We start from the raw sequence: 22,228 nt of genomic DNA on the forward strand, positions 1-22,228 counted from the left end.
GTATTGTCCTGCCATGATTGGTTGTTTTCAACATGAGAGAAACCCCTAACTGAGTAACTTATAAACTTTCAATGTTGTAAGGAAAAAAAATCACGAATCACCACATGTTCATACTGATCAGTTAACAAACATATGACAAACAAACAAGGCTTCTGGGAAATAAGATATCACAGCACAGACCTCACACTACTCACTGCAACATCACAAGCATTTAATATGGACTGAGTTACCTTCATGTCTATAAAGCATCTAGTGGTACTTCACCTCATTTAACCAATATTTAATTACCTGGCAGATTATATGGGTGGTGTATACACAGTCATCCACTTAAACACACACACTTTTAAACCACTGCATATGCTGAGTATTGCATTATATTTACTTGTGCTACAAACATGAATGATTCCTTTGCATAATTGCTTCATTATCAGTGAACACCAGCACACACATCAAACCACACGTCCCTCTAATCATCTCTTCTCTTTGGAGCATGCAGCCTTCCTCTTCTACACACTTTACCCGCCACACAAATACACTCTCACACACACACACACACACACACACACACACACACACACACACACACACAGACAGACACTTATAATTTCCCAAAACATACATTTACCAGAGGGAGTAATATCCCTGGCCATGCTGGTTCTTAAACGTGAACCTTTAGAGGGGATATAAAGACCTACTATGGAGGAAATGGTTGTTATTAAGTTGCTTTTCAAGTGTGAGCCTTTACCTGGCTCTTTACGGATGTATTACTTTTATTTAGATGGCCACCATACTATTTTGTGAAACTCTTTCCTCTAAACTCCCAGACACAGAAGCAATAATAGAGAATCTCAGATCTTAAACTGTTCATAAATTCAACGGATTCCTTGTTCTTTACTTACGAAGGCAAAATAATGATGCACAGTAAAAGTTGAATTTATAAGCTTTTACCTTCCTGTAAAAAATCAATCCACTATAGTTTGATTTCCTGTATATGCCGGCCTATCCTAAGGCTGTGTGGTTCCTGTGAGTCGTGAAAGAGAAACAGGGCTTACTATCTACACAATGCACCATCCAGGGGCAGTCTGGCTCTCCACAAGAAAGCCATTTAATCTCCAGTAGTCTGCATGTGATCAATCTCCCAGCACAGTGTTACTGCAGCGCGGGCCATTCCTCATCATTTAGAGAGAGAGGTATTGACCAGGCTGGGACAGCATCCGTAGTGCATTTATGTGTGCTGTGAGCCAACAGGGAGGAATGGACAAAATAGTGTATATAACACATCCGCTGTTTATGTCACTGTTGTGTATCTGCATGTTTGCATCCAAGACGGTGGGTCTGTGGTAGAGGTTAAACAGCAGGGTTAAAAATAGCAAAGTCGGCTTGTTTGCATATCGACGTCTTGTGGGCTGATACAGCTGGCCATATTCTGTACTTATCATCAATACCACCTTAGTTAGACATTCCTGCTTTGTGGCTCACATCAAGAAAACTGGCACCAAGGACAAGCATGGCATTGCTAATGACAAATTGGCTTAGCAGGGCGATCCAAAAAAAAAAAAAAGAGAGAGGCCTAAGCTGAAGCTTCTCTTGGATGAGACGCATAATTTTCAGACTTGTCAAGTCAATTGTTCAGGATGATGAATCGTTAATCTTGGGCCTGGCTGCGGTCATACATTAGTGTGTACACATGTCAATGGGAACAGTTGATCTGTCAATAAACTATTTTAAACTCTTTTCCTGGACAATTATCTGCAAAGCCTCAGGGTATCAGACAGGAATGACAAGTAGAGACAAGGTATCACTACGTCTTATTTGTGTAGGTCATTTAGCCCATCTGCCTGACAGGCAAAAATGTATAGATAGGCACATTTCAGTTTCCAAGTGTCAGAGAAATTGCACCGGTGTGATTTGTGCAATGATAGGCGAGCGCCTAGACAAATAAATTAACTGAATGACTGACTGTATTTTGTATTCCTGTCCTGGCACTTATCATGAGGTTATTCAGGCGTCAGCTCCACGGACTTCATCCCCCACACTGCCTTGGGGCCATGTCAGATTTACAGTTATCCATGACGGGCCGTTATCAGGGATTTGGAGCGGGACTTTGCAGAGTCATCTAGAATATTGGCGGTATCATTTTTATCCCCCCGCTCAGTGAAACAGCAAGAGGCCAAGGTTGGGATATCATAAGTCACACACAGAGAGAAACTTTTGGATGAATATAATTGTGCAGAGTGCATATGCACATACACACAGCGACTATGCTCCCTGACATCTCCTGCTGGGATCATTGGGTAGCAATGCTCGGTCACGTCATAGTATGTAGACAGCAAGCTGACTGCAGCCGCTTTGGGACACTGTGCTACATTAGACTAGCAGTTGGAGCTTGTACCACTCTCTTTTTTGCTCTTATCCACTTTTACTATATCCCTTCCTTCCTAGAGCCAACTAATAGACAACAATGGTTCCTTTATGAGGCCAAATATATAATATTTTGTGCAAAATAGAGGTTCGTCTAAATACTTAACTGCAGAATTCTCAGCTTCCAGAATTTTGTGAGAAATAGTCAAAGTGCTTGTGTGATATAAAAGTTGGTAAACATCTATTAAAATCCAAATGAAAATAAAAATTCATGAGTATTTGAAAATAGAAAACAAACTAAAAAAAAACAGCGGTGTATGCATGACTAATCACATGTGGCAGTAGTCATTATTGGGCTTGAAGAGGATGGTAACACTTAAGCCTTTTTAAACTGTATCACCCCCCCACCCACTCACTCACTGTGAATTTTCCTGACTTTTACTTGCTGCATTCTCACATCAGATCACTCCAACCTCTTTGCTTGCAACTTTTACATTTTACAGAGGGGCAGGCAAGAGAAACTTAAGTCTTAAGTTAAGTCAGAGTGGAAAAAGTTTGCCCATTTGCATTTATACATACAGCTCATACCAAAAACTACAGGATATTTTCCGGAGTTTGGTGCTTGTGTGAATGCAGTAATGATAGGAAGTTCAGCTCTTTTCAGAGAGCCGGCTCTTTAGGCTCGGCTCCCAAAGAAGAGCCGGCTCTTTCGACTCCCGAACGGCTCTTTATTTAGGATCTTTTGTAGCCGTATATTTCACCTTAACTTGCAAAAACTAATGGTTTGTGTGTTGAAAACCCTTTTACGTACAGTGTTTTTATGAGAAGCCTTATAATTGCCTAATTTTGTGCATGTATTCTGTTACAAAACCATTCTTACTTTTGTTTAGTATTTTAATCAAACTTTTTTATTGAACAAATTAACAAAAAACTGCAAACATATCTACAGAGCAGAACCAGAACCAAACTCAAGCAAACAGAACCAGAACCAAACTCAAGCAAACATCATTAATGTCCTCAGTGCAAGTTGGCATTGAGAAAAATCAGATGCCTCAGCTTGGATGGGCTGATCCGATTTCTCCTCTCAGTGAGTATTTGCCCTGGCTTCGAGAAGACTCTCTCAGGAGGAACAGATGTAGCCACGATACACAGCCTCCCCTCCATCACCTTCACCAGACGTGAGCAGAGCTGGGGCTGAGCACTGTGAGAGCTAAGCAGCAAAAGGAAAAAACTGGGAGCCGGCTCTCTCTTGATGCGAGCCAGCTCTTCTGATTCACTATAAAACATCGTCTCTCAGAGCCTCAGCTTTTGATCATGACACATCACTAGAATACAGCCTACGTGCAAATAGCCCAATAGCTAAGGTGTGACTGTTATTATAACCAGGTTGTAGAAAGTATTGCATACCAGACTTGGGGGCAAAATTGTGTATTTTTCAGATCGAACATCAAGAATGTTTCAATCAACTTTAAAGCTACTGTAATGAACTTTCAGTTTGTGTTGATTTTAGCACTCCACGTGGACAAAGCATTACCTATTATCTCTTGATATTTGTCCTGTAAACGTATAAGTAATAGTGTCAAAAATCTCACCCTGCTTGGTTTTAACAGTCAAACACAGCAGAAAATGTAATAAAAGGCTGTGTCGTTAGCATGCTAATAATCAATCCGATTGATACCTACGACTGCCAGCGATTTTAAATGTAACAAATAGCTATATAGAAAAAGTCTGGCCAATCACTGATTGACTGGTTTGTTTATTTTAGTTACAAAGATGCATAAATTCCAGTATGTTTCTTAACAAGCTAAAAAATCCTGACAGGGAGCTTTAATCACAATATTTCCAATTTGGATTGTAATGTATTCTACTACTGATCATATGCCACTTGATTTGTATACCTCAACCTGTAGTGCATAGTAAGAAGGTGACTGTGGATTGAGGTGTGCAGGAGGGTTATATTTAAATGAAGTCTGTCTATCAAATGTATTTCCAGTATTAAAGAGATGGAGATTAATGTTAGACTTGGAGCATGTCGCAATATTGTATATGCTTTGCTGTTATTTACATTGTATCTTAAATCTAGAGTCAATACTCCCATTAAAAGCAATTGATTCAACTCAAGTGCCTCACATATTTACTGTAAAATAGTGCCTCTACTGCGTTAAGTGTAAGACAAAGCTCTGCTCCCATTCTTGCATTAGAGCTGAGTGCAGATTGTTGTTTTCCACTGCAGCATGTTCACTCATCCCTGCAGGCTGTGTTTAAAAGCCATTATTCCAGCTAACAGACCGGTCAGCAGGCCTTGGATGTGTTTAGTTTTGTGTATTGTCTGGCTCTCTCATGACATTTGGAGTGCATAAATGGGCAAAAGTGTTCATGCAGTGCTTATTTTTTTGTCTCTGTATGGGACAGCAGCGGCGGCAGAGGCCGTGATGGCGCAGAGTCGCAGCTGTGAACAATTCATAGCAGGGCTATTGTCTGTTTATGTCCCAGCTGTGTGTCTGGGGTGAAGGAAGACTTACAATGAGCGCTGTCATCAATTCTCATGTTGATACACAACATTCAACCTTTGACCAGGTGACAATGAGTGACGGGGAGGCAGTGAGCAAGTCCCAGCAACCTGCTAACCCGATACAAGCAAGCCATTGAGAAAAACATCAGTGCTTACTTTAGCTTTTTCATCATACCCTGTAAAATTGAACCAAGGATTTGTGAGACACACAACTGTATCATAGCTAAAACAAAATCCAATATGTAATCAGCTAGTTAAAACAGAGAGGATTATCCCTGTTAAAAGTGTGTTTGGAGGAAGTAAGCTAGCCAACTACTGGGCTTATGTAGCTTGTTTTATCAAACAGCTTCAGAAAGGAACTTTATAATACAATTTTCTAATATGACCAAATTTTGTTAGGACATGCAGGGCTCTTTATTTTTGGCTCAGCAGGGAGCCAGCAGCCATTGTTTGTTGTATGACGTTATGCTAATCATGAAACTGCTCGAGAAGGAAAGAGAATCCATTAGGAATCAAGACTGACAAGGTAAAGTAAGTCATACAGGGGCTACATGTTAAGCTCAACGTACATGCCAAACATACCAAACTGACCATGGCTGGTTAAATTGTGAGCTTAGAAACATCAAGACTAATACAAAATAATCAGCTATAAAAGAGAAGCCAGTTTTGCTCTGGAGCGCAACCCCCCCCAAAAAAAACTATGTACAGTGATACTTAATATTGCTGCGATTGATATTCATATGTGTGTGAAAGCAGTATGGATTAGAGATAGACCGATGTGGTTTTTTCAGGGCCGACACCGATTATTAGTAGTCAAGGAGGCCGATAACCGACATTTGGAGCCGATATTTATGCAGAAGAGCACGTCTGTGTAGCGGTCGTAAATAGTGCAAAAACGAATGGACTTTCTGGCAGCAAATTAAAGTGCTGAAAAAATCCAAGTGGAGCATACACCTAAACAGAAGCGAGTGCTCGGGTTGGAATCTTTCAAAATTCGCTAAATCACGTTGCAGAAATGACACTGTCTGCAGAAACGGTAGCCTAGCTTGCGTTCCATTTCTCCCTGCAGTTTCTCATTGGCTGATTGGCTGTTACCTGTGCAGTGGTTTTGTGCGTAACCAATCAGATGGTGCTGTGGGTGGGACAATACTGAAGACAGAGTAGTGACAGCAGACAGAGAGGCGCGGCTGCATCAGAGCCAAAATAACCCAGTTTTAAATTGATCTCTTTTCAGCTCTAAGATAAAAAAACAAATGCAAAAAAAATCCATATGTGCATGTATTTAGCAGTGATTTACAAGGTAGTGCTAAGAAGGACACAAAATGTAAGAAAATTGGGATTTTTTTTGTATTTGCACCCAGTAGGCTATTTCCAATAGAATAATGGTAGTCAATAAACTTGGTAGTCATTTTGATAATAAGTGTCCACTTTTCAGACTGAGTCCCAATTTTCCAGATAAAACGAAAAAAAAAAAAATAATGTATGTATGCATGTATGAAAAATGTATTTTGATTTATAACCAAGCAAAACACAAGCTGTACTCAAAGTAGGTAATGCTCAACCCATTATATGTGAATAGAATGTGTATTGATTGGGGTAAAAGCAGATAGATTGGAAGACTGAGCAGAACTATGTCCACCTCAGGCCCCAATCTAAAGAGGAACAGCTTTTATCGGTTCACCAACTCCTACTAAAGCTTCACCCCAAACTTCCCCAAGTCATAATCTCCTTGACTGATCCCCGGTCAAACTCTGATTCAGTCCAGTGAGCAGAGAGGTGCTAACAGCTGTTCAAGCAGATCCAGAAGGGGATGTATCTTATTTCACTCTTTGTTTCAACCTCTGACTTCTTCCAGATTCATACACCAAACATAAAACTAGGAGTCATTTTCCCAGCACAGAAAGTGGAAAATGAAGAAGTCATCATTTTCCAAGGTGGGCCAACTTGCTTATAAATCATGATGCCTGTAATCATAGTCCAGAATGATGTCCTTAGATAGTGTACTTTGTCTTGGAGCCGCTGCAATGATAGAAATCAATCAATTGACTCAAAAATCGAATCAAGTTGTCAAATGTGCCGACAGTTTAACTTAATAAAAGACAAACAGACTGATCTGAATTGTCACTGATTAACTTTATGTTAGTCTAAAACATTTATCTTTGAAGAAAATCCTATATATCAAGATTCACTGGAAGCCTTCATCTGGATCCCAATTATTTTGTGCTTGTCAATGTTTGACACTTCATTGTGTTGTGGCATGAAGACAAATGGATTGTGTGTTCATTGGAGAGTTCTTAACCATATTTAATATTCTTAAGCCTGCTGCGATGGTAGTTTGGGCTTGGGAAACACCAGTTAAAGAGTCCCAGTCAGTTCCCAGTCTGTGACTTCATGGGCTGATCTCCAGAAGGCAGGCTGGAACCAGCATGCTCAAGTCTGACTGGGACAGATTTGGCCAAGATGAAAATTGTGGAGTCTGATGGATGGACCCTAATGGTATGCCTTACAGACCTGCTCAGAGCCTGTGAGAGTGTACAGGGTCAATATGGCCTTGGACAGTCCACCGAACAATCAAACCAAGGTGAGAGAACATATGGTGCCGAGTGCCTGGGGTAAAAAAGTAAATAAAATTTGCAAAAGCAGTGCAGGCTCTGGGTCAAATTCGAGTTGTGCATAAACAGCCCCACACATGCATCCACAGAGGTGTGAAAACACAGACCAACAACCGCAATCTACCCCAATTGATATCCAATTCTTCAGAGCCTGGCTGGTCATTAAAACCATGAACAGTGCCAAGCATGCGGGGACAATGAGGGAATAACAGACACATGCAGTCTGCACACCTTCGGGAAACTCATTAGTCCAGGTAATACAGACCCGGGCAGACCCCACACTGACTAATTATAGGATTTTGGAGTGCTACAAACTCTGGGAATGCCGTCCGGATGTTAGGAGGAAAAATCAATTGAATAGCTGCTTTATCCCGTGTCTCCAGGGGGCTAATCAAGCACTCATAGCTGATCCCCCAACCCATAACTATTCAAGGCTGTTGAGTCAATCTCCCTCTCTTCCTGCAATGCTACCAAAACAGTCGAGAATTCCCATCTGATACCAAATGATCCGCACACAATTTATTGGAACTGCAATCCAACAAAAGTATGTTTCCTTATCTCAAACTTTCTTTTTTCTGTCTGCCAGTTGCATTAAATCTTTTTATTTTACACAATGACAAGCCACCTATATCAGATTTGACTTATGTTTATGAAGAAGTCATATGAGGTGACTCAACACGGAAATATCCCTACAATGGTAAAAGTTGTAGGACTGTCTTTTTACATAAAGAGTCATAAAAAGTAAAGGACATTTTTTTTAAATTTAGTTAAATAGGAAGAATGTTATGAAAAAAAGATTTTTTGCTAACACGTCTGGTGCAAATGTTTCAGCAACAATTTTCAAATATTCACGAGAGCCAACACACGAAGGACACAGGTCTAAGCACGAAAGTAGAAGTGCGTTTTCATGTGTTTGTATACTTCTTTTTGTCTGTAAAAAAGAAATGGAAGGAAGGAAGAAAGAAAGTAAGAAAGAAAGCAGGAGAGAGGGGGGGAGGAAATAAGGAAGGAAGTAAATAAGGAAGTGATGAAGGAAAAAAAGAAGGACAAAAGAAATTAAGAAAGAAAGGAAAGAAAGAAAGAAAGAAAGAAAGAGAGGGAGGAAGGGAGGGAGGAAGGAGGAAAGAAAGGAAGGAGGGAAGGAAGGAATATGCAAATAAGGAAGGGAAAAAGGAAAGAAGGAAAGAAAGAAGGAAGGAAAGAAAGAAATGAAGGAAGGAGGGAAGCTAGGAAGGAAGAAAGAAATAAGGAAGAAAAATGAATGAAAGAAAGAAAGAAAGAAAGAAAGAAAGAAAGAAAGAAAGAAAGAAAGAAAGAAAGAAAGAAAGAAAGAAAGAAAGAAAGAAAGAAAGGGAGGGAGGGAGGGAGGGAGGAGGGAAGATGGGAAGGAAGGAGGTAAGGAAGGAGTATGCAAAGAAGGACGGGAAAAAGGAAAGAAGGAAAGAAAGAAGGAAGGAAAGAAAGAAATGAAGGAAGGAGGGAAGCTAGGAAGGAAGAAAGAAATAAGGAAGAAAAATGAATGAAAGAAAGAAAGAAAGAAAGAAAGAAAGAAAGAAAGAAAGAAAGAAAGAAAGAAAGAAAGAAAGAAAGAAAGAAAGAAAGAAAGAAAGAAAGAAAGAAAGGGAGGGAGGGAGGGAGGAGGGAAGATGGGAAGGAAGGAGGTAAGGAAGGAGTATGCAAAGAAGGATGGTAATAAGGAAAAAAGGAAGGAAAGAAAGAAGGAAGGAAATAAGCAGGGAAGGTAGGAAGGAAGGAAAACAGAAATAAGGAAGAAGAAAAAAAGAAAGAAAGAAAGAAGGAAGGAAGAAAAAACATAGGAAAGAGGAAAGAAAAGAAGGAAAGGAGGAAAGAAGAAAGAAAGGAAGCAAGGAAGAAAGAAAGGAAGGAGATAAAGTCGAAGGTAGGAAGGAAGGAAAGGAGGAAAGAAGGGAAGGAAGGAAGGAAGGTAGATGGTAGGAAGGAAGGAAGAAAGAAAGAAATAAGGAAGAAAAAATAAAGTAAGAAGGAATGAAGGAAAGGAGGAAAGAAGATATAAAGAAAGGAAGGAAAGGCATGAGACAGCCATGGTGTCTTTGTCCCAGATTACCAGTTTAATGTGAGCTTGTCTGATTTTCTCCCCGACTCCATTTATAATCTTCCAGGCAGACGTTCAGGCCTTTCAAAGTGCCATTAAGTAGCCAAACTGCCCTGCGACACTCCATCACCTCTTGACCCCTCAGTTAGGAGGTAATATTGACTCCACAGTTATCGATATGTGACCGGAGGACCCAGAGGAGCCCCTTGATTGATCTGAGTGCTGTCCTGTCTCAGATCTATATGGAGATCTCCTCTGCAGACCACCACAGAGGTACTCATGTATGTGTAGGTACACGCATAATCACATCATGCACACAAGAATCCACGTACCTTGTGTAATGTCCCACAATACGCCATAATGACACAGCTCTGACTGTACAAAAACCTAATTAGACACATAACAGCAGTCAATTACCTATTAAGGACAGCTCAATAGTTGGACAAAGATCAAGTTACATTCCAGTAAATGAGTCTCTTATTACGTGACTGTATTCTATAACCATAAGATAAAAGGCTTGTTATGACAATTTAATGACTTAAGTGTCTCACATATTGTAACTTAGATAGATAATAACTATGCAATAGAAATTAGACTACAAAACTGCAGAATCAATCTAGTTCATTGATCCGCTGAAGAAGACTTCTGGGCTTGTTTAGGTCAATAGGCTGATCTCACTGACAGAAGGTTAGACTTGTGACAAACCATTTATTTTATCTAATTATAGCTAATTATATAGCTTAACTATTACTTATAGTTGAGCATGAGGCATCTATCTCCATGACACCATCTGTATTAGTTTATTCTTTAAAAGAAAATAAGTTAAGCAACTTTAAATATTATTCCTGTGGATACAATTTGGGGATTTAACAACAGAGATTTACATCAGCTCTTTACATAACTAGTCTTTTAATGGCACCTGCAGGCTGAAAACTAGTGGACTCATAAACTTGTGGACTATCAAGGTCACACATTTTAACTGCCAAATGTTTGGATTCTATAACAGAGGCTCCATAAATCCATCCTTTTTTTATGTCAACATCAAACTCACTGAATCGATCTCAACAGTGCTGATGTTGTACCCATTTAAAAGAGGAAAATAATGTTGTTATATAAAAGCGAAGGAAACCACACAGATGCCGCTGTCTTCACTCGCTGTATTGTGTGTTACCATTTTCTTCAAGAGAGCAAACAAAGACATTCAATTCAAAGCACAGTTACATTCACATAACACAAAATCAGTTGCTCAAGCCGCCATGGCTCGGCTCCAAACAGTGACAGATACCACGGTCCGATCAAGCTAGCTGAGACTTTTCAGCTAGCGGTCTCCTTGTTGGATCCCCGAGGCACTACCAAAAGATTGCAGAGCAATCAAACTGGAACCCTCCATCCATCCATCCATCCATTATCTTGACCGCTTATCCCGTTAGGGGTCACGGGGGACTGGAGCCTATCCCAGCTGGCTTCAGGCGGAAGGCAGGGTACACCCTGGACAGGTCGCCAACCTATCACAGGGCTAACACAGAGAGACAGACAACCATTCATGCACACACTCACACCTACGGTCAATTTAGAGTGATCAATCAACCTGAGCATGTTTTTGGATTGTGGGAGGAAGCCGGAGAACCCGGAGAGAACCCACGCATGCACGGGGAGAACACGCAAACTCCACACAAAAAGGCACCCACCCGGCCGGGGATTCGAACCAGGAACCTTCTAGCTGTGAGGCACCAGCGCTACCCACTGCACCACCGTGCAGCCCGAAAACTCAAACCCAAAAATCCAAAACTCTACACTACCCCGTCTCATAACCGAACATGAAACCCCAACAACAGTATCTATCACACATCAACAACAGACCCACACAACATCCAACATAAGTAGGGCAACAAGGCAAACGCTGTAACGAAAAAACGAGACAAATCGATTATTCAAGTCTTACATCAGTTTATCACATCGACCTGTCACACTGATCTTCAGGCATATGGAGAGAGCTAATGTGGTATCATCCACTTAGTTAAATCTGCTTTGCACTGCTTCATGCAACCTGCAAAACACTATTTGAATAGAGTGTGTGAAGCTGTCATAGTATCAGGGATCAAACTTATGATCTTGCTGAAATAGGTACAGGACACTTCATAGTTTGGAGTGTAGTTTTGAAACTTTCAAAGGCCTCTCGAGTAAAATCATGTAAGTTCCTAACACAGTAGTTTTACTTCAGTACTTAGCAACCAGACCTTCAAATACTTCAACAATGTTTAAAATCAGATAGTGCTGCCTGTGCTAATTTCAGGCCTGTGAGCTTCTAACTTCTTAAAGCTGTCTCACTGCTAAACCCAGTCCCTAAGTACAGTAAGTCTTTGGGTAAGTGGGTCTGCAGTTGATGTCACTGACAAGCTTCTTGCTGGCTCAAGCACCATCCATACATCCACATGTCGTTGTATGTGCCCAATCTACCTGAATTGGCTCATTTCTATGCAGATGAGTATAGACCTTCTTGGCTCCAAACCCTATCGCTAAAGAGCCCAGCCTCCCTTTCAGAGGAGCAGCTTGTATGTGCAATCTCATTCTTTTTGTCACTTCCCAACGGTCACGATCATAGATGAGGGTTGATACATCAATAAACTGGTAAATCACAAGCGTAAACTCCATGCTCAGCTCCCTCTACATCACAGCGGTCAGGTGCAACGTTCACGGACTGCTGATGCTGTCAATCTCACAATCCAATTCACCCTCACTCATGAACAACTCCCTGAGATACTTGAACTCTTCTCTAGAGGAAGCAATCTGCCGTCTTCCTGCAAAGAACCTAGGCCTTGGTCTTAGAGGTGCTGACCCTAGTCGTAACAGCTTCACACTTAGCTGCAAACCGCTCCAGTGACTGCTAGTCCAAGTCTGAAGAAGCCAATAGAGCCACATCATCCACAAAAAAAAAGCAGAGATGAGGATTCTGAGGCCCCCACACTGGAAACCCTTCTACCTTTCCCCAGAGGGAAAGGCTTGTGCACATTATCCATACACAAGCTGCTCTCCTGCTCTTTGTGTCTGCATGAATCTACTGAATGTTCTCTCTTCCACATGAAACCTTTAGACATGTCTAGTCCTGTCTGCGGTGCAACCAAACTCACGCCGACACATGTATATCAGAAAATCAGCATGCAAGAGAGTAAATACAAATACCCAGTGTGCACACTCTTGTAAACATGGATAAGAGATGAATGAAAGAAGTGTATCTAAAATTTTTATATCCATCAATCTGGTTATTTTTTTTAACGCTGACAGTAAGTATTAAGGAAGCATGAATACTAAGTACAAAAACCACAATGAAGCACATTAGACCTACTTTTCTGAGTAATGGCAGCTTGTCTGTTCAGTGTTTGAACTGACAGCCTGAGTCCCTATGTATTCCTGTCATGAAAACTTTCTTCCCTCAATCTTTTTGCTCTCCATTTTCTCTTTTGACCTTTGCATTGTTCACAATTGATGCTCAATTTGCTGGCATTTAAAGCTAAAATGAGTTTCACAGTAACCCTCGGTGACCCTGTCACTGAGCAATTGGATCATTTGGTGTCTGTCACTCTTTTCAGATTGAGGTAGGTCTAATTCTAATACTTACAATGCATAACGTTTCATTAATCGGCATGCTTTTCACCTTACATGCTGTAATGCTGCACTTATGTCTTAATTGCTCAACATATTTTCCATTTTCCTGCTTGAGTCATTCTTACACAGGTGTGGGAAGGGCAGGCTCCTATGTGATTACCTGCCTATCATCTGTTTGAACAATGGTTTTAAAGTGAGATGCCTGGGTTTCCAGGAAGCACCTGAAGACTTATTACTAGGGATGTACATTTTAAGTATTTTCCGTGATCGATTTTTGGAAATGTTAACAATCAATTATCGATTAATCAAAAAAAAACAACATTATCATTCTTACGTCAAAAACAATGCCAAGAGGCACTGGTGGCCTAGCGGTCTAAGCGCCCCACATACAGAGGCTACAGTCCTCATTGCAGGGGTCGCCGGTTCAAATCCCGGCTGCAACCATTATCTGCATGTCTTCCCCCGCTCTCTGCTCCCCACATTTCCTGTCTCTCTTCAGCTGTCCTATAAAAGGCAAAAAGCCCCAAAATATATATATAAAAAGACAAAAAAAAACAATGCCAAATACGTTTTTTTCTCCCCTAAATTATATTTTCTACAGCAACAAAATGCATTTAACTGACGGTATTGAATGCAGGTACATGTTTGACACGCAGAATATCAACGACCAGACTCATAAAAATATTCTATGCCGACATAGTCTTATAAAGTGAAGGCTCATAATACTAACAGAACATTACTTCAGACTCACGGTGTCCAGTTTTCTGTCTACTCATTCTTATTGAGAAAAATAAACATGTGTATTCGGTCAGGTGTCAGCCAGGAGCGCAACCCAGGTCATAATCAGTCCATTGTCAGAAAAGCTCAGACGGCTCTGATGTTGCTGGTCTGCAAACATGGCGTACCAGAATTTCCCACCTGTATGTTGGCTTCGTATCCAAATGTGGGGAAATGTCCTGTTTAAAGTTGTCAACCTTCGTGTCTGTGTCGTTGTTGGCATCAGTTTTGTATTGATCCTCTTTAAAAAAGCACACGTGGAGACCTAGGGCACAGCCGCCAGCTGAGCATCTCCGCTGTGCGTAACACCTTTAACAGCTGATTCACATCGAAACATGCTTTAAACTTAAAACACCTCCCTGATAGCTGAGAGTAATGTGAGACCACATGTTGTCCGTTCCACGTGACAGAAAATTAAAAACAAAAGTGTGTGTTTCGAGTAATTTCTTAACAATCAATGAATCGATAATCGATTAATTGTGGTCATCCCTATTCGTTACTAAACAAAACTATAGCTATGATCATCAGGTTTACTTCTGGTCTACAAATACAAAAGTTCATTAAACATGAACAATTATTCATCTGAATCAGTCAAATTTACCACAAGCCTCCAAATCACGTCAACAACGACCTCAGCCACTGATGGTTGGCAGCTACCATAAAATGCAAGTAGAAAACTGGAACCTACTCAACCGCCTACAAAGAGAAGTTATTTAAAGGTAAAAGCACAAGGAGGGCATGCACAGGCCTCGGAGTGGAAGTAGAGTTGAAGACAGTGCATTAAATACCTGAGCCTCTCTTGGAGACCACCTTTACACTCTTGGACAGCGTGATGTACAGCAGGATCAGCAGAGGGCTGGGAGGTCTCATCTTCCCCCCGTCCTCACAGCCTGAGGAAGAAGAGAAAGGAGAAGGAGGGATGGCAGGAGAGAGAGAGAAACAGAAAAGGAATAATCAGTCACTGCCTGAACAGGAGATCAAGTACCTCATTGTTTCTACAAGACAAAAGTAAGTGCCAGTGTGGAGGATGCTTTACAAAAGCCCAAACACTGCAGTAAGCAAGAAAACATATTACTTGACAAATTTGCACACATACACAAAAAGATGCAGAGTTGGTCAGTCACATCAGCATACCATTTTGCTTATACCCCCAGGGGATCTTTCTTGTAATGATTTTCTCTCATGATTGCAGTTGAGACGTGTTATCACAGCGAGGATATATTTCACGAGAAACCATTCCCTGTGATGCTGACAAATCAATAAAGAAATAATTACATGTGTAAGAAACACCACTTTTAATCGCCAGCTTCATTAAAAAGTAGGAGGGGACCTTGAAGGAAGTTTCAAATTATCACCTCATGACTCGTAGAGATGCGGCAAATATCCCACCCATATCCCTTATCGACTCATACATCATATTAATTGATGGAGGTGCCTCGTTCTCACTCCTCATCTTCTCTGAGTAAATGACATAATCTAACATGTAGTAATTATCCTCTAATAGCCAGCTCCTGAAGTAGAGCCGCTGCTGCTGTATCAATTTTATGTTAAATGAAAAAAGAAGTACACTCATCAAAGTTAACACGGAGTGATAACCGATGGCAGAACTTCTTCAATATTAATCATGTGACTGTAATTAAAACGTTTACGACAAAACATGAAACAAATAATGTGAGAGTTGATTTGAGTTTTAAATAGTTGAGAAATTTAATGACAAGTTTAACATTTTAGCAAATACAATTATTTTGTTTGTTGCCAAGAATTAGCAGGAAAGTTTGACACTATTTTAATTAATCTGTCTACAGGCTAATGGTAGCAGCTTTTTTCAGCCTAGCTTAGCTTAGTTTAACTAAGCTTAAAATAAAGATGTGATATATTTCTGGAAGTTTAGTTTGTAGATTCCTACTTTTCTTATGTTAAGGTTAAACATTTGATTGTACCATGTTCATTAGCTTTGTAGAATACTATTCGACATAGTGCGCTGTGCCTTTAAGGTTACTACTGGTTGATATTGTTTACTTCAGTGAAGTGATGTATCACAGTTTCAGTGTTCAGTAGTTGTTGTTTTATGGCTAGGATGGACACTGAAATATGTTCCACCCACATCCCAAGAGTATTTTCAGTTTGATGTATGACTTGTTAGTTAACGCCTAAATACCATAGTGTTGGACTAACAACCAGAGTCATATACACCCAAAATTGCAGTGTTACACTGTTGGCAGTGTGGCTGTGAGTGTTGCAAGGGATTAAGATAGCTACATGTGTTTCCATGCAGTACTGTTTTTTTTCCTCACCAAAGACTGATCCTACTAGTGTTGTAGTCAAGACCACATTAACCGAGACCAAGACACGTCTGAGACCAGAGTGCACCAAGACCAAGACAAGACCAAGACATTTTGGGATCAAGACTGAGTCAAGACCAAGACTGAGGTAAGACCAAGACAATATATATCAATGAAAAATCATTATGAGAGTTAATAAAATAAAACACTTCTGTTTATTTTATTTACGTTTGCTTTAAATACAATTGACTGCAACAAACAAGGTTTGGTTTTGTCTTTGTTGCCTCTCTTTTGACGTGCTGAGACTTTGGACTCCTTAAGTTTCGCTTTTTTCTCTTATCACAGTAATGGCAGAGACACAGAGTGCATCAGTGGTGGTCTCGACCGGTCTTGATATAAAATACAGAGTCCGCCCAGTCCGAGACCAAGACAAGACCGAGTAAAAATGCTTTCGATTCTGAGACAAGACCAAGACCTGAAATAAGCGGCCTCAAGACCAATACCGGTCTTGAGTACTATAACATTAGCTCCTACAGAAAGCTAACGCTAAGCTAGTGACTCGGTTGATACTAGTGAAATACAATGGACACTATCTGACTTCTTTCTTTGCTAAAGTGACAACAGACGGTCATCTTAAGTGAGTACAAAGACTAGCAAGGTGGACACAACTTTTTCTTTTTTCTTTGTAGACACTCATGCTGCTTCATGGGAACTGCAGCTTGTGAACTGCATGGACGTTGCATGGTAAATTTGTTCACATGTTCACTCTGGGTTCTACGACTTTAATGTGGCACTGCCTAACTAACCTAAGCTAAGACAAACATTGTATGCCCATTGTGAATGCTGCATTAGCATAAAAACTGACACCAGGGGAAACAGCTAGCCCTGATCCATCTGAGGGTGAAAAGTCAAAATACCACCACCATTGAAAGCTAAGACCTCTGAAAAAATTAACCACATTTATTGGTTTGGACCAGTAACTTTCTTGAGTTTCTGCTTGTTGTTTGTGCCTTGGCCAAAAAAAAATTGGCACATAACTGTAGTAGCTTTCAGGCAACACACTCTTACTAAGCATATTAGCATATTACATATTACATACTAATTAGAGAGATCTGGTAGGCAGATTTTATTACCTTTGAAGAGCTAGCTGTTTCCACCTGTCTCCTTTTTATTAACCAAGCCAAGTTAGCTTGCTGCTGTCAATAGGTGCATATTTACAATGCAAATCTGTGTAGTACCAAGCTCTTGTCATACTCTCATCCATAAAACCCAATGCATGTTCCAGCAGTCAGTCAGGTTGGTTGTATGTGTCAGAGGTACCAGACAACTCAACATAAAGTTGTGATTGGAGGAAAAGAGCTCATACACTGGTAGCTAAATCCATGTTTTTGTCACTGTAACCACAGGCAAAGGAGAACACAGCACACAGCAAATTAACCCAATGATCCAGAAAGGAGAAGACACAGACCCTGGTCTTTGGAGACGGAAACCAACGGCACAGAGAGCCCAAGCCAGGAGGGACCCTGGTGTCTGCAGCAAGTCATGTGCACTCCAGATTAGCATAGCTAATGAAAGGAGCCTCTCTCAGTGTGTGTTTACACGTTACTTGCAGAGGCCTGCTCTAAAAAGAAGCCTTTTTCTCCCCCTTGATCACATTCTACGAGGCAACAACATTCAGTCGATAAACATCGCTTTGCCAATAACACTCTGGCAAATGCCACAGCTAAAGGATTGGCTCTTCTTTTGTTCGGCTAAAAGGCCTCTAAAAACACGAGCCGATAAGCTGGCCAGTTGTAATTGTGCGTTTTTTTGGCTGCAGCTGTCACACCACCGCAACTTTACAGCTATGTTCACACACAAAACACCAACCAGAAACACCCTCAAAGCTTCACATTCTTAAGAGGTCGGTTCAGATTTTCAGAGCCCTCCATCCTAATGACCATATCCCTCTTTAAATATAAACACTTCCTGCGGCCATCGTTGCATTACTTTCTCTGAAATTTAACAAGACAAGCATAAAGGAGGGAATCGCCGCTCCCAAATACACAATGACAAGAGTTTAAAATGGAAAAATCAAGAAAACTAGGGCCGCTGAGACCATAACCACACACAGAGAAGCAGAGGAGAGAGAGTAAAAAGAAGGCAGACAGTAACACCATTATAGCTGCATGGTTTTCAATTTTCCATCGCCGCAGAGTTTATTGAGTGTAGTTCAAACTGCAACAAAGAGCTTTGTGAATAAAACAACAACATCAAATGAAATTACCACTCCAAGTGATTCAGATCATTCAATTTTGGAGGCGTCCAGTTGCCTGGTGGTTAAGATTTGACGTCAAATTTGGAAAAGACTTCCAAAACCTCTACGCTTAAAGCTGTCCCATAAAGTCAAAATGTCAAAAGGAGATGATTTAATTCCACAGGGCTGATACAACTTGATTCACTTAACATAACTGAATGATTGGCAGTTTGATTCTGCAGCTGCAGGATGGAGAGCCGTGGCCCATCACAGCCTGATTCGATAGAACAACAGCAGCACCGCTCCTCTTTGTCCCAATCATGTCACGCCTTCACAGGCTCAGTGGGCCGTGAGTCCTGCCAGCAATGACATCACCATCCTGCCATCCTTTGAAACAGTGGGGCATTGTGCCCCCTTGCAAAGACCCCCACATACATGCCTCGTCTCCCTTCACCTCAACTCTGCTCCCTTAACACTCCCCCTCCATTCCCCTCCATTCACAAATCAAATGAAACTTTGGCACAAAAGTCTTTAAAAGAGCAACTTCTGAGGCTGGAATCTGATTGGCTGAGTGGTGTGACGGACTTCTCAGGGTTCTCTACAGATGGCCAGATTGGGAAAAAGTATGAACAAATTTATTTCAGAGGAACAAGATAAAATTATATTAGTGAGTGACTCATTTGAAGCTAAACTGGCCCTGTTTGAAGGTGTGTGAATACAACTTACAGAATTTGTTTCCAGGGCAACATGGGAAAACTCCATGACGCTGAGCTGCAATTTCTCATTGAAAGCATCTCCCTAAAGCCTCTAAAAGCAAAACCAGACACATGCCTGATGAGTACAATGAATCCTAGTAAGGATAACTTTTTAACAAAAGTATTGTACAGATGTAAAAAAAAAAGTAGCGCACATACATTTTGTACATCTTGTTCTACATCATCCTGGCTTCGCTCGTGCTGCTAACTACTGCCAAGCTTTTTCCTCCGAGGCGTCAGGAGCAGGTGTGTTTGAGGAGGCACACACAGAGGCATGGCGTGATATCCATGCTCCAGCGATGCATGAAGCATGCACACATCATCACACTCAGTGGCACAAGTAGTGTTTGCCTACTGCTTTTTACCAGAAAACGAGGGGCATGGCCCTGCACTGCGTGCCGACTCGCCCTGACAAAGTAGCAGAGGAATTTCCTGTGTGCTGCCATTGTTATGGGACTGTATCTCCCAGGAGAGCTGTATATCTTTCCCCATCTTCCCTTAATGTTTCCCCAATTCAATTATCACCTCATGCTATTTGTTGCTTGCACAGTCTGTCTGCTGTGTGCATGTGAATGTGTGTGTGTGTGTGTGTGTTTGTGCACTGTGGCTCTCATTTTCTAATTGTTTTATCTCCAGAGAGGGAACAGGACACACAGATTCACAAATTACAAGCAGAACCTTAAACCACAAGCACTCTCCAGCTCTGTGTGTTGCTTAAGTATGCAGCCGTGCCATCTTAAGGCACAGAAGGAGAAACCTCCGCCATCTTGGCACGGCGAACTGTGGATGATTGATCATGTGATTTACGGATTTAATCCAATTTGAAGGCTGCCTGCTCTGTGGTCTTAGGTAAAGTACATCTTCATAGCATTTACAAGACGTGGCTCTGTGCCCCCCGACAGGACCAGAAATGCAGACGGTGAAATTGTGCATCTGAAAATAATTCATCCAAAGCATCTTCCAGTTGTCTCAGAGACAGGATGCATGTTAATTTAAAAAATCAGCATGCTATCTTGTGTTTTTCTTGTTTCATGTGTGCACAGAGGTAATGAATGTGCACAGCTGTAAACACAATGAATTAACCTTTGTCTACAATACACATTACACGAGCTGTTGTGGTTTTTGATAAATATTGTATGAGTAATAACCGCTGAATATGAAATGAGTATTCTGCAGGTTGAAAACATTTCCTTCAGCTGCATTCAGATCATAACCCCGGTGTCATGAGACGAGAATATGTATGAACGCTATAGCAGCCTCTTTTACATTCTATGAAGTTTTACATTATTTATACGCTGTAGGAGTCGCTGACTGAAAAGGGTAACCTTTGAAGATACACTTCAACAGATGCAAACTGAGGAATGATATGGTGTTAGTGTTGAATGTTGAAGTTGAAGAGAAACGTTCGACTTATTCAGAGGTGGGTGTGATGTACATTTACTGTTATTTGCTTCTAATTTGTAGTTTTAGCTGTGCAAACATCAAATGCCACACTGGCATGGAGGGACAAAGAGACAGACAAGGATAATAGTACACAGACAGAGAGGGGACACACAAACACAAGCAGACACACACACACACACAACAAGTGAATGAGTCATTGGGTTTTCTGTGTGTCACTGTGTCAAACAGACCTATGCTGGGATTGCACACAGCAGCTCTGCTTCCTGTATGTCTACCTGCTCCTGCGTCTGAGCCATGTGGCACGTGTTCACGCACATGCACGTGTGTAAGTGTGTGTGTTTGTCTTCTCTGCTGTGTGGCAGATGTGTCACAGTGTGAGTCAGGTCCCAGGAGCATTATTCTGCAGCAGAATCACGGCCTCGGAATAAAAAAAAAATACGCTTGCTGGTAGGCTGAGTGAGCATTCGTTAAAACACACATTTGACCGCGTTTGACCATGGGCAGCCCTCGTTAATCTCCGGAGGCTGGCCATAGGTGGTTAGAGTTAACGAGCAAGGTGCGCTGAGCTATGCCCTGCCTCAGTCCCAACATGCACCTCTTCACTGAGTGAGATTAATTACCACACCAACCTTAAGCCAATCCGTACCCCTACTGTTCTGCAAACACACACATATATACTGTACATGCCTTTTAAAAAAAGCACATTAGAGCACATGCAACGCAACACCGTGTGCGTAATTAATTAAAAGACCTTCAAGGCCAGCTGAATCCATGTACACATGATCGGTCAAGAGAAGAGCTTGCGGTCTGTTGTGAGGGAGGTCCGAGTTCAGACACATTCCACCAACCAGTGAAGCATTTTCCTCCAGCAGTTGTTGATTGCTTTCAGCTATATCCCCCTCTGCGCCCAGGCCCATTGTCAGCTGTCCAAGGATGACTGGCTGCAGAGACCCTCTCATGCTTCCAGTCAATACCAGCCTTTGATGGAGAGCAGGGGCCAACCCTCTCCTCACCCATTTAGTGTACACATCGCACTGAGGGCAGTCAGAGCAGCGCCGACACACAGATAGACTAAAAACAGTGTCAAACACACACACACACACATGCATACACACCAATACAAGGACAAACAAGCCGGTAAACAAACCGTAGGTATTCTAAGCTTTCTTATTAATTCACTTTGACACAACATTTTTGTGTGATTGGATCATTTTAAATGAAATATCTCATATAACCTCAACATTTCACTTTGAAAAATGTAATTTAAATAATAATAACTAAGTTTCAAATGTATGCTAAGGTATGTTTGCTACACTAGTGTTGGACTGTTCATCAGACAGTCATCATATGAGAGTTACATTATTATTATTTTCTAATTGATTCATTTATTTGTCTTTTAGTTTTTTTTATTTATTTGTGTATTTTTATTTTAGCTTGTTTTTATCTTCATTATAATGGAAAATAAGTGCATATAAATACCAATTTTCTCTTCATTTAACACAATACATGTTTCTACCACTTTAGTACCAATTTAATTACTGAATATCTATTGACTCTGTTCACACTTATCTCCCTTTCCTTCCTTTTGTTATTGTTCTTTAATAACATAATA

At 41.0% G+C, this 22,228-nt stretch overlaps 1 protein-coding gene across 2 annotated transcripts in view; it reads right to left on the reverse strand.

The window, feature by feature from the left end:
• Nucleotides 1-22,228, reverse strand: part of il1rapl1a (interleukin 1 receptor accessory protein-like 1a) — a 479,938-nt gene that overhangs the window by 232,986 nt on the left and 224,724 nt on the right. For both annotated transcript variants that reach the window (XM_034693769.1, XM_034693768.1), the window contains one exon: nt 14,728-14,829. In XM_034693769.1, coding sequence (XP_034549660.1) covers nt 14,728-14,809 — 82 coding nt within the window. In that variant the 5' untranslated portion in view covers nt 14,810-14,829. The remainder of the gene's footprint in view (nt 1-14,727; nt 14,830-22,228) is intronic.

Source organism: Notolabrus celidotus, chromosome 10, assembly GCF_009762535.1.
Source record: "Notolabrus celidotus isolate fNotCel1 chromosome 10, fNotCel1.pri, whole genome shotgun sequence".
NCBI lineage: Eukaryota > Metazoa > Chordata > Actinopteri > Labriformes > Labridae > Notolabrus > Notolabrus celidotus.